Consider the following 15822-nt stretch of genomic DNA (forward strand, 5'->3'; position numbering starts at 1 on the left):
TATTGAATTTGTGTTTCATTTGTAATACGAAAAAAAGTGTCTTAATGGAAATGTCACAATTAAAGTATAAATGCTCCTTGGGAAGTCACAGGTAAATTTTGTCAGGTAATTCTCAAAAATCAAGATTGTCCCTTCCAGAAGAATTCCAATTCTGTCAGAAGGGGAAAAGGGAACAGAAAATGACTGTCAGAACAGCTCTGGGCTAATCACCACCATGGACAAGCTCCACCAACAGATGCTGAAATTCATGGATGAAAGCTGGAGGAGCAGCTTGAACAGTCTCAAGGTATCTCTCCCAAGGTAGTTATGAATTATTAAGGGGAAAATAGTAACTTGGCAGTGGAGGACTCTGGCAGTCAGCCACATAATTTAGTGGTCAAGGTTAACGTCACCAGCAAGGAAACACATCAGCATCACGAACCCCTGATATGATGCTCAGCATGAGAAACACACAAAACTTTAATCTCACCACAAGAAAACAAACTCAAATTGACAGTCTCCAAAATACCTGACCAGTGTTCTTCAAGAGTGTCAAGGACATGAAAGGCCACCAAAGACCACAGATAGGAAGTAACTAAGGAGACATGACAACTAAGTGTAACACTGGGATCCTGGATTGGCTCCTACAATGACTAAAGAACGCTTACAGAGCAACTGGGAAAATCCAAGTCAAGTAAGTAGTTTGGTAAGAAAAGTATTGTCCTAATATTAATTCCTAGTTTCCATACTTGTTATATGGCTACTAAGATATTAATGTGAGGGTGAAGCTGGGTTAAAGGAATATGGGAACTGTATTATTTTTGCAATGTTTCTATAAATTTTAAATTATCTCAAAATAGGAAGTTTAAAATATAAAGAAGACTGGACGAGCCTAGGTCCTTTGGGGTAGGCATCATTGGGAAGGTCCTGAAAAGGGCCCCGGCAGGAAAAGTCACAGTCCTCATCTCCTCATATTTGAATAGAAAATGTTACTTTTACAGCTTGTTAGGCTAAAATTAGATTCACACAAACATAGGGGAAGGCAGCATCTCAGTTTTCAGCATAAACCACAGAGAATATTCACAGATATTATCAAAGCACAATGTTTCTCTTTTGAATTGTCACTCTTCATAATATCCCCATTCCAGCATTGGTTCAATTCTTTTTTAATCTCAACGTATCTCTTTTTTACACGTCATACCTGTAAGTCAACAATAAATTTAAAAGATCAGTGATCTTTGAGTTTTAAATATCCCAAAAGATGTCTTTATTATTGCCCCATTTCTTTTGTTTGCCCTCTCAAAATCGATTATGAAATCTTTGTGTTGGCCAGATGGGGTGGCTCACACCTGTAATGCCAGCACTTTGGGAGGCTGAGGCAGTGGATCACCTGGGGTTAGGAGTTGGAGACCAGTCTGGCCAAATGGTGGAACCCCGTCTCCACTAAAATACAAAAATTAGCTGGGCATGGTGGCAGGCACCTGTAATCCTAGGTACTTGGGAGGCTGAGGCAGGAGCATCACTTGAACCTGGAAGGCGGAGGTTGTGGTGAGCTAAGACCATGCCATTGCACTCCAGCCTGGGCAACAAGAGCAAAACTCTGTCTCAAAAAAAAAAAAAGAAAAATGAAGAAATGTTTGTGTCCTTAGTGCCTTAGAAATTGGTATGGGATACAGGAAGGCTGGTAGACCTCGTGCCTCCTGAGAGAGCAGATGTTTAATCTCCCATTCCAAGCCTCTTGGTAATTAAAACAAGTAGCAACTACAAACACAATGAAACTTATTGGAGTTTACTATGTATTTACTTACATTATCTCATTCATTCCCACAACAATGTTCATCTTCATTTTACAGTTGACAAAACTGAGGCCTAAGGAAATGAATTGTTTTTAAGGACATAGAATAAGTGGCAGAAGCAGGTAGTTCCCAGATGCCAGATACTCTATGATTTATTGAGCATTTTCAAAAATTGTGAATATTCATTGATGACTACCACTGGAATTAGAGGTCTGCCTAGAAGCTTCTGGAAATCTAAAACTATGGGTTGAGGAAAGGATACGTATTGCATGAGAGGGCCTGCTGGGAGAGATCACCCTTTCTATCTCATATAAGGTAACTAAAAATATGTAGATCTGATGACAACAGGGGAAACAGAAACTGCGCCATGCAAATCAATTCAAGGACAAGCAGGAGCCTACTAATCCAGGATTTCTCCTTAGCTATACAGGGATTCCTTTCACATTTTAATATGCAAAATTTCAGTTGACTTAGGATGAAGACTTCATTTGCCAATCACTATAATTCCACAGGTGGAGACTTCAGAGGGAGTACCACTTTTTTGTGAGTACGCTCTTCCCTTCCATAAAACATCCTACATACATCTGCCAGATTAATCTCCTTAAAATTACAATCAATTATTCCTCAGCTGAAAAACCTTAAATGGCTCCCCCTGCCTTTGAAATATTATCCTCAATAGTCTGGCTCCAACTTTTCTTTTCAATAAAATGTTATCATTGGTTAGGATATTTTTGTAGCAACTAACAGAAATCCCAAATTAAACTGGCCTAAACAAAAGGAAAATTATTTTCTCATTTAACCAGGAGGACAGAAATAGAATAAGGTTTCAGGTTGCAGTGGTTCTGATTCCACGTCCCTAAGAGTCTCAGCCTGCCCCCCGTGTGTGTGTGTGTGTGTGTGTGTGTGTGTGTGTGTGTGTGTCTGTGTCTGTGTGTATGCGTATGTCTATTTCTCCTTGCAAAGCATTCTATATTCCAGCAAAATGAAAACACAAAACTTTGCTGTTCACACCCTTTTCCATGGGATACACCCTTGCCAGCATCGCTACCCATTCTCCAAGGCCCATGTCTTCCACAATCCATCTCACATATCACTTATGATTGCAACTAAAGCCTCGTTACAGCAGGTGGATCCAAATCATCCCTTGACTCTCCTGAGCCAGAGTGGCCAACATAACACCAAATTTTGGGGGTTCCCATGCTGGTGGACACATGGCTGAGAAAGGTAACTACAAGTGCTGAAGAGGAGATACCAGCTCTTCCATCATCACCATTCATTCAGGAATTGATTCGTGACCCAACACCTTTGAGGAGCTTCCAATTGCCAGGTTCTCTGCCCCTGAAGAGCTAAGAGTCAGGGAGATGGAAACATAAATTAAAAACTGCCACATACTAAGATCAACATTATGATAGCAATAAGCACAGAGTGAGGACACAGAGAGAGGAAGTGACAAACTCTGCCTGAAGAGTCAGAGAAGGCTCAGAAAGAGGTAACGCTGGATCCATGAAGGATGTAAATACCAAAACTATTCCAACCCATAAGCTGTTTCCCAAACACCTAAAGTCAATGCAAATACGATAAGATATGTAAGTAGTTCCATTTTAAATACAGGAATTGTTGGGAAAGGACAGGTTAGGACTTTTCAACTAAATATGGGGATAAATTAATTGCGTAAAGACAACCCAATCATTTTTAAATGGCAATAACAGCTTCTTTCCTGAGCTTCTTTCCCTTCTCTGTCTCCAGTTCCCTGTTGTTTGCAGGTAAATATCCACCCACTATTTTACAATAGTCTTGCTTCATTGGCAACCAGCTGCCTCTAAGAAATAAGATATTATGTTCAAATGTAAGTATTATTTTCCACCCCCTCTTATCATTGAAAAAAAGACTGACTGAGTACAGGAAATACGTTCTTAACATAGCATCTTTACAAAATAAAACAAGCAACGTGACATAAAGTTCATGCTGAGGATTCTCTCCCTTTTCAGATGTCAGCTCAAGGTAAGCAAAGACTGTGCGATCATGATTTGGTGAGTTTTATCGCATTTCCCAAAGCAACAGGGCCAGTGCTCGTCATACTTCAGTGGTAACTTTTAAATTATAGAATTAGCTGCTCCCTGAATTACCTGTCTTGAGTGTGTTTTTACTAAAAATCTGTATGGCCCTTGAAACATTTGAGACTCTTCAGTAGAGAATTTTTCTAGTCTGGGAGCTGGGTTTCCGGGCAGTTGGATGCTGCCTCCCTGCTCATTATAATGTTGGCCACGAGTGCCAGGGAGCAGGAGCATGCTGGGACAGTGCCCTGCATACATGGTTGGATACAGGCATGAGTAAGACCACCATGACCGTTAAAGGGAGGAAAACAAAAACTCAAGCCATCACTAATTAAACGGCAGCCCTAAGAAATAGGGAAAGCCCAAAAGCAAATAAATGAATCATGAAATTCCAGGCACCTCAGTCAATGGATTGGAAGAGATTTGCTGGCAGGCGACAGGATGGGGGAGGGAGTGCTACTGAGTGTTGCTTGCTAAGTCAACTCTGCTTCTCGAAGTTCCTGTCACTAACATTCATGTTAACAAATGAAACAATACAGCCATGCACTGTATTCCAACAGTTCAGTGAACAATGAACCACATATATGGCGAGGGGCCTACAAGATTATAATAGAACAGAAAAATCCTATTGTTACAGCATCCTAGCACAATGCATTAGTCATGTGATTTTAGTGATGCTGGTATAAACAAACCTACCACACTGCCAGTTACATAAAAGCATAGCACATACAATTATGTACAGTACATAACACCTGATATTAATAAATGGTTATGTTACTGGTTTATGTATTTATGATCCTATAGTTTTACGGTTAGAGTATATTCCTTCTACTTATTGGAAAAAGAGAAGTTGGTGGGGTGCAGTGACTCACGTCTGAAATCCCAGCACTTAGGGAGACAAAGGTATTTATCACCTGAGGTCAGGGGTTCGAGGCCAGCTTGGCCAACATGGTGAAACACCGTCTCTACAAAAATACTAAAAAACTAGCCGGGCGTGATGGCAGGTAATCCCAGCTACTCAGGAGGCTGAGGCAGGAGAATTGCTTGAACCTAGGAGACGGAGGTTGCAGTGAGCCAAGATCATACCACTGCACTCCAGCCTGGGTGACAGAGTGAGACTCTGTCTCAAAAAGAAAAAAAAACGTTGAGTGTAAAACAGACTCAGGCAGGTCCTTCAGGAGGAATTCCAGAAGAAGACATTTTTATCATAGGAGATGATAGCTCCGTGCATGTTCCTGCCCCTTAACGCTTTCCAATGAGACAAGATGTGGGGTGGCAGGCAGTGATATCAATGATCCTGACCCTGTGTAGGCCAAAGCTAGTGTGTGTGTGTGTGTGTGTCTTCATTTTTAACAGAAGAAATTAAAAAGTTAAAAAATTGAAAAATTATAGAAAAAAGACCTAAGGAAAAAAATATTTTTGTTCAGCTATACAACGTGTTTGTGTTTTAAGCTGTGTTACTAGAAAACACTCAAAAAGTTTTAAAAAGTAGCTTATAAAGTAAAAAACAACTTACAGGAAGCTAAGGTTAATTTATTATTGAAGAAAGAAAAATGGTTTTCAAAAATGTAGTAGCCTAAGTGTGCAGTGTTTATAAACTCTGCAATAGTGTCCAGTAAAGCCCTAGGCCTATTCACTCAGACACCAGAGCAACCTCTAGTCCTGCAAGATGCATTCATGGCAAGTACGCTATACAAGTGTGTACCTTTTTTTAATTTTTTATACCATAGTTTTGCTGTACCTTATCTATGTTTAGATACATAAATACTTTCCACTGTGTTATAATTACCTACCATAGTCAGTACAGTACCATGCTGTACAGGTGTGTAGCCCAGAATCAATCAGCTATACCATATAGCCTAGGCTTTCACATCTGGGTTTGTGTAGGCACACTCTGTTGTGGTCACACAACGATGTAATCACCTAACAATGTATTTCTCAGAACATATCCACATCCTTAAGTGACACATTACTGTAGTTAATTCTTTCATCTGGAAAACATCAAGACAGCAGAGTGAGGCCCAAAGAAATTCAAGGGCCTTCTTTTGGTCCCACAGAACTTAATCCTATAAGAAACTGCATAGTAACATATCAGAATGAAGGTGGAAATTTCCCTACAGGCAGCTCTGGTCCAAGGCATCGTTCTGAACTTGAGAGAGGGCATCAAGAAGTGTTTGTAGGAGTTCCCTCCAGGTCACCAGAAAAACCATGACAAAGTTTATCATTTTGTAATTCGAGATAATCCAATAATGTTCAATTTTATCTTTTTCTTTTCCTTTCTTTTCAGACAGAGTTTCACTGTGACACTAGAGTAATGGGCAGTCTCGGCTCACTGCAACCTCCACCTCCCAGGTTCAAGCAATTCTCCTGCCTCAGCCTCCTGAGTAGCTGGGATTACAGACATGCACCACCACGCCAGGCTAATTTTGTATTTTTGTGGAGATGGGGTTTTACCACTTTGGCAAGGCTGGTCTTGAACTCCTGACCTCAGGTGATCCACCCACCTCGGCCTCCCAAAGTGCTGGGATTACAAGCATGAGCCACCGTACCTGACCAATTCTCTCTTTTTACAGATGAGGAAGACAAGGCCTGAGGGAATACAATGACCTCTCTGAAGCAACACAACTAACAACGTAAATGAAAAAGCTAAAAGAGGTTTGATTCCTCTGAATCTAACTTCAAACTATATCCAATGGAAAAAATAATAATACTGATGATGATTATGCTGATGAGTAAAATCCAGAAAAAATAAAACCTCTGCTTTTTCCAAACATAGGGAATGTTCCTGCAGACATGTCAGATTCTGTGAAAATCGGTCTTGGATTTATCGCCCTGAACTCACCTGCATTCCTTAGCTCTCACCGTCCTTGGTGAGTAGCGTTTGTCTGCTGCCTGCTCTGTAAAATTATGCTTCTTTCAATAAATACAATATAAATATATTTATATATAAATATAAAGCAGGCCTATAGTCCTGGCTTTCCAGGGTTGTTCCGCATTCAACACATCTATATCTTTCTTGGTTTTATAAATTCACTAGATACACTAAAAAATGTCTTTCTTCTCAGAAAATCTCTCTGAGATTACAGCCCGGTGCACTTACAGCACCGTGAGGAGAGAGACGGAATGGACGCCAACTGGAAATCAGCGCATGCGCCTCCCTCGGCGCCGCCCCTCCCGCTGCCGCCTCGTATTTGCTCTTGGTTTTGGCGCATTTCCACTTCCTGCCACCTGCTTCCGGGCCTCTGCATCCAGAAGAGCCCGCCCCCGGTTGAACACAGGAGGCTGTCAGCCATCATCCTTCCATCGTCCCTAGCAGGTGCCTTGTTTCCTCTCTGCCAGCTTCCTGATCTCTCCCTCCCTGCCGTGGACTTGCAGCCACCACACCTCTGTCGTTGCTCCTCCTTAGCTGTCCTGAGTGAGAGGGATGACCAGCTCCTAGAGAAGAGCTTCACGTTGTAGGAATATTTGGAGTAGGTTTTTTTAGTTGAGTCACCACATTTTTGTTTTGCCCGATAAAAAGCTGCTACCATCCACTAGCGTCATTACTTTAAGTAATAATAATATTTTTGCAGGTTCTGTTTTATAAATAAATGTTAATTCAGAAAGAGTTTAAAGGGCATTATCTTGTTATTGCAGCTTAGCTTGATTTTTAAATTTCGATATTTGTCCTTCCTTTTCTTATTTATCCTCAGTTGGATGAAAATTTTGTCACAGACCTGCATTGGAGAGCAAGTGCCTTAGAGTCTAGAATTCAAATACCTTCGAGACCTGGGACATTGCAGATGGCCGGCTCTGCATGCAAGGCAGGGACCAGCGTTCCTGCAGGAAAGTGAGGCATTGGCCTTCGGTGCAGAATTTTAGGAGGTACCAAAAACTCAATAAACAAGATAAATAACATTTTCATAAAACAAAATTAATGTCAAAAATCTGTGTTTTTGTTTGTTCATTTGTTTGAGATAGAGTTTCACTCTCGTTGCCCAGGCTGGAGTGCAGTGGCGCAATCTCAGCTCACTGCAACTGCCACCTCCCAGGTTCGAGCAATTCTCCTTCCTCAGCCTCCCGAGTTGCTAGGGTTACAGGCATGCACCACCGCACCTGGCTACTTTTTTGTATTTTTAGTGGAGATGGGGTTTCACCATGCTGCCCAGGCTGGTTTTGAACTTCTGACCTCAGGTAATCCACCCACCTCGGGCTCCCAAAGTGCTAGGATTACAGGCGTGAACCACCGTGCCCGGCCAAATCTATGTATTTTTAACAAACTATCAAATTTTTAAATAGAGACCGGATCAGTAGTATACTTATTTTACCTTTATCACAACTCCAGTGTGGCTTCGCCTATACTGACTGCATGTCCCTGGTGAGAACAGTGGAAATTAGAGAGCACGTGTCCTGAAAGGTTTCACATTTATGAAACGCTGTACTGACTGAACTCTGGGGCCAAATATGCAACCTCCAGCCCTAATGTGGCCTATCAGGATGTGAATATCGAGTATCTCAAAAGAAGCCTTACACTGTGTGCGCCTCTCAGGAATGTAGGTAGGTAGTTCAAGGTAGACGAGCCAGAGTTTTCTTTATAAAAGGAGTTAAAACACATCATGCGAAATGAAGGGAACTGAAAAACTCAGGTTTGGAAATTCTCCAAGGAGGAAAATGGGGCTACCCCTTCAATGCCTGCTGTGGATGCCAAATGGAGAAGCTGTCCGTTCTGGAGAAATAAGAGGTCAAGCTCAATAAAGGGATCCTGTCTGGATGTCAGCAAGAAGTATCCATGACTCATGGGGGCATTCTGATAATCTTCCTACCGCTGAAAGAAAGAGAGAGGGCAGCCTCCAAGGGTTCCTCCCTCCTTCTGAGCCTCTCCCTTGGCAGAGATGGCAGATGAGATCACCAAGGCTCAGGTTGCTCAGCCTGGTGGCAACACGATCTTCGGAAAGATCATCCGCAAGGAAATCCTAGCCAAAATCATTTTTGAGGATGACCGGTGCCTTGCTTTCCACAACATTTCTCCTCAAGCACAACACATTTTCTGGTAATACCCAAGAAACATATATCCCAGATTTCTGCAGCAGAAGATGATGATGAACGTCTTCCTGGATACTTAATGATTGTTGGCAAGAAATGTGCTGCAGATCTGGGCCTGAATAAGGGTTACTGAATGGTAGTGAACAAAGGTTCAGATGGTGGACAGTCTGTCTATCACGTTCATCTCCATGTTCTTGGAGGTCGGCAGATGCATTGGCCTCCTGGTTAAGCACGTTTTGGGGATAATTTTCCCTTCTCTAGGCAATGATTAAGTTAGACAAATTCCAGTATGTTAAGTGACACATTTGTTTTTGCCTGTGTATGGAGAGATTCAGTAAATAATTTTAAAAGACATTGTTGCATTGTTAAAAAAAAAAAAAAAGAGAGAGAGCAAACGAAAAAGGAGCAATATGTCTCTCAGAAGGCGCTTCGACGGCAAAGCCACTGTTTGTAGTCTAACAGCAATGGTTCATGTTTATTGAGTATTCCCAGTGCTAAGCACTTTATATACAGTAACTCGGCTGGGCACGGTGGTCTACACCTGTAATCCCAGCACTTTGGGAGGCCAGGGCAGGAGGATCACTTGAGCTCAGGAGTTGATGATCAGCCTGGGAGACATAAGGAGAAAAAAAAAGAAAATAATAAAAAGCATTACCTCACGTCATGTTAAGAACATCTCTATGAAGTATTTATTGTCCTTTATCTTGATAAAGAAACTGAGGGTAATAGTAGCAGAGATGGGACTTGAACCCAGGTAGCCTGATTCCAGAGCCTGCATGTTTAACCACTCACTATACTGCCTCTTAGGAGTTAAGACAGGTAGAAAGCACTTGCCTGAAATAATACTGATGGAAAGGTGCCTGGAGAATCTGCAGCCTGTCAATCCTCCCAGACATTTCAAATTTAAGCTTTGATTCAAGCAAGAGTACGAGCGAGCCGCACAGCCATCAGCTTGACACTGAAGGACAGTATAATCCAACACTGAAGGACAAAAGGAATCTAACACAAAGATGCTGCTGAAGGCATCATCCTCTACATTGACACAGTGTCCGCCTTCCCCAAACCCGCGGGGAAGCATTTATTGTTGCCATCAATGTCAAGAAAAGCTGCATCCTTAAATAGTTGCTTTGTTTTTAAATGTGAACGTAGTGAATTCTATACCTATTTGGTTTCCATCTTTGTTATGGCTGCTAGGAAGTTTTTTTGTGTGTGTGAGCCAGGGAAGGGGTGTCTCTCTGTCACCCAGGCTGCAGTGCAATGGCCAATCTCGGCTCACTGCAACCTCCACCTTCTGGGTTCAAGCAGTTCTCCTGCCTCAGCCTCCCAAGTAGCTGGGATTACAGGTCCCCACCACCACACCCAGCTAATTTTGGTATTTTTAGTAGAGATGACATTTCAGCAGTTTGGCCAGGCTGGTCTCGAACTCCTGGCCTCAGGTGATCCACCCGCCTTGGCATCACAAAGTGCTGAGATTACAGGTGTGAGCCACCACGCCCAGCTGGCTGCTAGGAATTTTTAAGCCAAATTTATATCCCACATCTAAAAACTCTGCAAGGCCAGATGTCTGCAATATGCCTTTTGGTATCCTATGCTCACTCCTTGCTTTATTAGTTTCCCACCCACATCCTTCTTTGTTACTGATTTCTACAGCTATGTATTTTATCTTTTCCTTCATTTGTTATACTGCCTCTAACATCTTACAGAATCAGGTGCCAAAGTGAATGAATGAATGAATAGTATTCAAACAAGAAGTTGCCTTTTTATGAATTGGAAGAGACATGTGACACCCATTCCAGCCTCTTCATCTCAATCAGAGAAAAGCCCAGACTCAATCAACAAGGCAGTGTTTATGGGAACCCAGTAATTAAAAGACAGTAGCAACACAGCAACTAGCAAAACTGCAGTATGGTCAGAAAGTGTGAATGATGACCTCCTGTTAGCCAAGAGGAACTTTAATGATCACCGCAGAGAGTACCTGAACCATGCTGGGGGGCCTGCCAGTGAGAGGAGAACTTTGGAGGACTGAGTTTCCGTTGATAATGCCAGTAAAAGCTTGAATCTAAGCCTTCTGTTAGCAGGACCCACACATTCTTGAATCCATCCTTCCAGATTGCCACGTCCTATAAGACACAACCATATACATGTAAGAGCTGGCTATGTTTTTGCATTGCTTTGCCTCAGTGACTTGCAGTGTGTAGCTTCAGATCATAATTAAGCTTTTAGGTCCGAAGTTGATCCTGTGTCTACAAGTTATTAAGTGATTTCACTTTCAAGGGCCCCCTTAATGTTCCCCAATGTTCCCCAAGCTTACCCCTGTTCGAGTCATTCAACTTTTTATTGTCGATTCCATAACACAGACCTCGAACAGCCAGGCTGATTGGTCTGTCCTAAGTGGTCAGCAGAGGAAAGGGACGCATGAGAAAAAAGTAAATTTGGATGGGGGAATCATATGAGAACAGGTCTCGTCACTGTCTGACTCAGACTGTGGAAGGAAATGCACTCTAAATTCCGTGCTCAGGAGTCCCCCATTTGGATACTGATTGACAGACTGAGGAACACTTTACCCCATGCCTATGCAGTGATTGGAGCTTGAGGATACATGGTCACTCCAAAGCTCTTTCTAAATGATCATACCTGCCATGGAAATTTTCCTATGCTACAGGGAACATCTGTAGAAGACCTTCATGTTTCTGAATCAGTCAAGCAACGAACAAACATTTAAGTGTCATCATCCATTAATTCATTATTGTGGTAAGTTTATGGGTGAAACCCCGTCCTCCCCCCACACACAAACCAAGATGTGATTGATGCCCTCAAATAACTAACTCTTCGGTTGAAGATATAAGCTTATTACAAATTATGGTATCCTTATAATCAAAGCATTTAGTATTAACAGTAAAAGTTCAAAGAAGGAATAGGACCCTGAGAGTGGGCTTTGTTAGAGTAGAGAGAGAACTTTAGTTGAACGTGAAGAGGAGGTAAAATGTAATGATGAGCATAAAATGACGGCACTTATTCCAGTTTGGGGAAAAGAGGAGGTAAAATGTAAACACAAGTAGCTGTAGTAGTTTTGAGCTAATACCAGCGTTCTCACACGTCTGTGGTTGACTTAAGAGATACCATCAGGTTCTCCAGGAAAGGAAGAACAACCCTTCCAAGACCACACAACTTAAACCGTTTTGCAGAATCAGTTTCAGGTTTTACTTTCTTTGTTTACCCGTTTTGACTTGATTTGATTATTTTCCCTTCCAGGTGTGTCTTACTTTCCCAGTTATATTTTGAGCTACAATATTGAAAACACATTTATTGGGGTTGGTTTAAAAAAATATTCAAAATATATTTGCTATGTCTTTTTTAATGGAAAGTATCATCCTTCCAGATAGCTGTGCTGCGAGTACTGTTTATCACTTGCTGTCCTGGGATGAGGGTACATCTCCTGATTATAAAAGTAATGTAATGCAGCTCCACCCTCCCCAGTCTACTTCCGGCTACCTGGGAGGCCTTCATTTTCCTTGGAGATGGTGATGGAATTATCTAAGGAAGGGGAGAATACAGCTTATCCTTGGGGATGGGGGCAGGAAGATAATTGATTCACAGCAAGTAGACAGTTGTCTCAAAGCAGCCAGAGATGTTCCTGAAGCCACTAGAACTAGATGGAGCCTACATTCTCCATTCTCCTGTCAAGCTAAGGGCTTTAGAAACACCAGGGAGAGGGAAGCAGCACGTGTTGTTTCTTTATAATAAATCTCCCATCTTATTGCCTGAGACATTTTGCTCTCCTGAGGACACAGGCCCTGCTTCTTAGCCTTTTCCAATTGAGCTCTTCCTTCCCTACCCCCCATTTCCATTAAGATGGTTGACTGGGATTCAAAAGAGGCAAGCTGCCACATCAAGCTTTTTATTTTCTCTGAATCCCCTCCCTCCCTCCCCTCCAATCTCATTTAGACCTTTTTCCTTTTCTCTCCCTTCCGCACCTCCCCACCCTTGTCTTCTTCAGTCACCCATTATTACCCATGGGGTCTCATTCGATAGGTCTTCAGAGAGAAATGATTCTTGGATTACATTTTGAAGCAGAGCATTAGGAGACAAACTCAATCTCAATTACTATTTGGCACTATGTTTTATGAGCGAAAAATGCAATAAAAGAGTGATTTCTAAATTTAACTAGCATTGTGTAATGCAATTATTTATTACAGCGGGCTATTGTTTATGTATCACCTGAGCTATTGGTTAGCATGAAAAAGGCAGTGTACAGGAAGCCCTAGAAATCGGTCATTATCTAAAGTGGGTAATCAAATACCTAATCTGTTTCCATGAATTTTCCTCCAGTAACCATGTGGCGTATCACACAGTGTGCCAGTGGACTATAATTCAAATCCGCATATCAAAACCAGAACAGAACGCAGGAAATGCAAAGGGGTGACTTTCTCATTCTGTTGTTGGAAATGCTAGAAGACAATGAATGCAGAGTAAACTATGTTTTTCTCCCACTCACCCACCCTCACTTTGCTCCCTCCCCTAATAACCATGAGCTGAAACCACTTAAGGATTACAATTATCTGTCATCATTACGGCCCCTATTATGACTAGGCCACTACCCATTGCTTCTGCAAATGAAGGTTGCTCTTCAGAGAGATTTTTGTTTGTTTGTTTTTAGCTTTATAGGCTCCTTCAGGCACAATGCGGGAGGATGTTGGGGGAGATGGAAATTCAGTCGGAAGACAATTAACTAGCGCAGCTTCACTGCACAGTAACATCAAATCATACAGCAATTAGAGCTCTGCAAACCCCTGGTTTGGTTTCACGCACATTTAAGGATGAAAACCGATATGTACGCTGAGCTGATGCTGGACTGCAAATGAAAAAATCAAAGAGGTAAACATTGTAAAATTTCATTCTCTGCTAACCACATTTCTGGAATGGTGATTTGAGCTGAGTATTTTCAGTCTGTGCACAAGAAACGTCACCTCTCTCCTCCAGCGTCAGTAAATTGCTAGAGGACTGTCCACCATTCCTCTTCTTCCACATTAAATATAAAACATTAATTTTTGCCAAAAATATATTATACTTGTCAACAAATAAAGGGGTTAACTAACCCATTATTCCCACAGATTATCTAGACCTTGATTGTTAAATCCAGAAAAGAAATAATTTTAGCTTCAAGAAAACAGCAAGATGGAGATGTTTTTTGATTTGTTGTTAGTTTGTTTTTTAAGTCCCAGTGTCGCTCTGTCGCCCAGGCTGGAGTGCAGTGGCACAATCTTGGCTCGCTGCAACCTCCGCCACCCGGGTTCAAGCGATTCTGCTGCCTCAGCCTCCCGAGTAGCTGGGGCTACAGGCACATGCCACCACACCCCGCTAATTTTTTGTATTTTTGGTAGAGATCCGGTTTCACCATGTTAGCCAGGATGGTCTCGAGCGCCTGACCTCGTGATCCACCCGCCTCAGCCTCTCAAAGTGCTGGGATTAAAGGCGTGAGCCACCGTGGCCGGCCACTGAAGATATTTTTAAAAGTGAGAGAGATCCACCAATTCTTGTATTGTTGAGCTTTACCATGCAAAAGCAAGTTACCTTTATCTGATGAACAAGCCAGTGTAGACTACGTGACCTGCCAAACATTCATTTTCTCTTGACTTTTTTTTTTATAACTGAGTGCCTTTGTCTTGGACGGTTTTTGGCATAGTACAATAGGACTTAACTTGTAAGACAGAAGGCATTCCCCAATGCAAAGCAATCTGCACAGGCTCATTTTTTCCTGTCTGCCTCTAAACATTTTTCCATCATTTGACCATGGGTTCAAAAAAGAAACAAAGTGTAAGACATCTGCTTCCCTTTTTATTTTTTGAAGGAAAATGTATATTATTTTAATTAGTTGTATGTACAGAAAACTCAACAGTGTACATTTGACCCAGTTTAGTGTCAAGTGCTTTAGCCTTTATCTTTTCAAGCTTGGTGATGTGAGCCACAGACTTGGCTTCCCTTATTTTTCAAAAATAAATTATTTATTTTGCAATAATTATAGATTTACAGAAAAGCTGCAAAGTACCACAGAAAGATCTCATATACCCTCTCATCCAGTTTCCCCATTTTTTTTACATCTTACATGACTATAGTATAGTCGTGAAAACTGACACTGGTCAGGTGCAGTGGCTCATGCCTGTAATCCCAGCACTTTGGGAGGCTAAGGTGGGTGTCAGGAGTTCAAGACCAGCCTGACCAACATGGTAAGACCCCATCTCTACTAAACCCTCCTGATCTAAGGTCAGGAGTTCGAGACCAGCCTGGCCAACATGGTGAAACCCCATCGCTACTAAAAATACAAAAAAAAAAAAATTAGCCAGGCAGGGTAGCAAAAACCTTTAATCCCAGCGACTTAGGAGGCTGAGGCAGGAGAATCACTTGAACTCAGTAGGTGGGGGTTGCAGTGAGTCAAGATCGTGCCAGTGCACTCCAGCCTGGGCGACAGAGCCAGACTCCATCAAAAAAAGAAAAAACACTAAGAAACTGACATTGAGAGATTACTGTTAATTACACTCCAGACTTTATTTGGATCATTTTACATAATGATCGTCTTTCTCTTCCAGGATCCAACCTATGAACATGTTACTGAGTTCCGTGTCTCCCTGCTCTGTGGCAGTTTCTCAGTCTTTCCTTATGTGTCATGACTTTCCCTCTCGAGTACTGGTATTCGCAAGGTATTCTGTAGTATGTCCTCCAATCTGGGACTGGCGGTTGTCTTCTCATGAACAGAACGGTGTTATGGGTACTTCGAAAAAGTAACAGAGGAAAGTGCCCTTCTCATCACTTCTTATCAAGAGGTATATAATGTCCTTATGATGTCACTGGTGACATTATTCTTCATCTTTGGCTAAAGTAGTATGTGCCAAGTTTCTCTACTGTAAGTTTACTATTTTCTCCCTTTCTTTTATTTATTCTTTGGAAGAGTCACTCAGTCTAGCCCACACTTAAGA

The 15822-nt window shown here is 41.9% G+C and overlaps 1 protein-coding gene and 1 pseudogene across 1 annotated transcript in view; one reads left to right on the forward strand and one right to left on the reverse strand.

Moving 5' to 3' along the window:
* The window catches only part of LOC103788701 (uncharacterized), a 120820-nt gene that overhangs the window by 58923 nt on the left and 46075 nt on the right, over nt 1–15822 (reverse strand). Inside the window, exon 5 of the mRNA XM_078355020.1 lies at nt 10827–10971. Coding sequence (XP_078211146.1) covers nt 10827–10971 — 145 coding nt within the window. The remainder of the gene's footprint in view (nt 1–10826; nt 10972–15822) is intronic.
* On the forward strand, nt 8576–9470 carry LOC118148784 (adenosine 5'-monophosphoramidase HINT1 pseudogene; annotated as a pseudogene).

This window comes from Callithrix jacchus, chromosome 17 (genome assembly GCF_049354715.1).
Source record: "Callithrix jacchus isolate 240 chromosome 17, calJac240_pri, whole genome shotgun sequence".
NCBI classification, from domain to species: domain Eukaryota; kingdom Metazoa; phylum Chordata; class Mammalia; order Primates; family Cebidae; genus Callithrix; species Callithrix jacchus.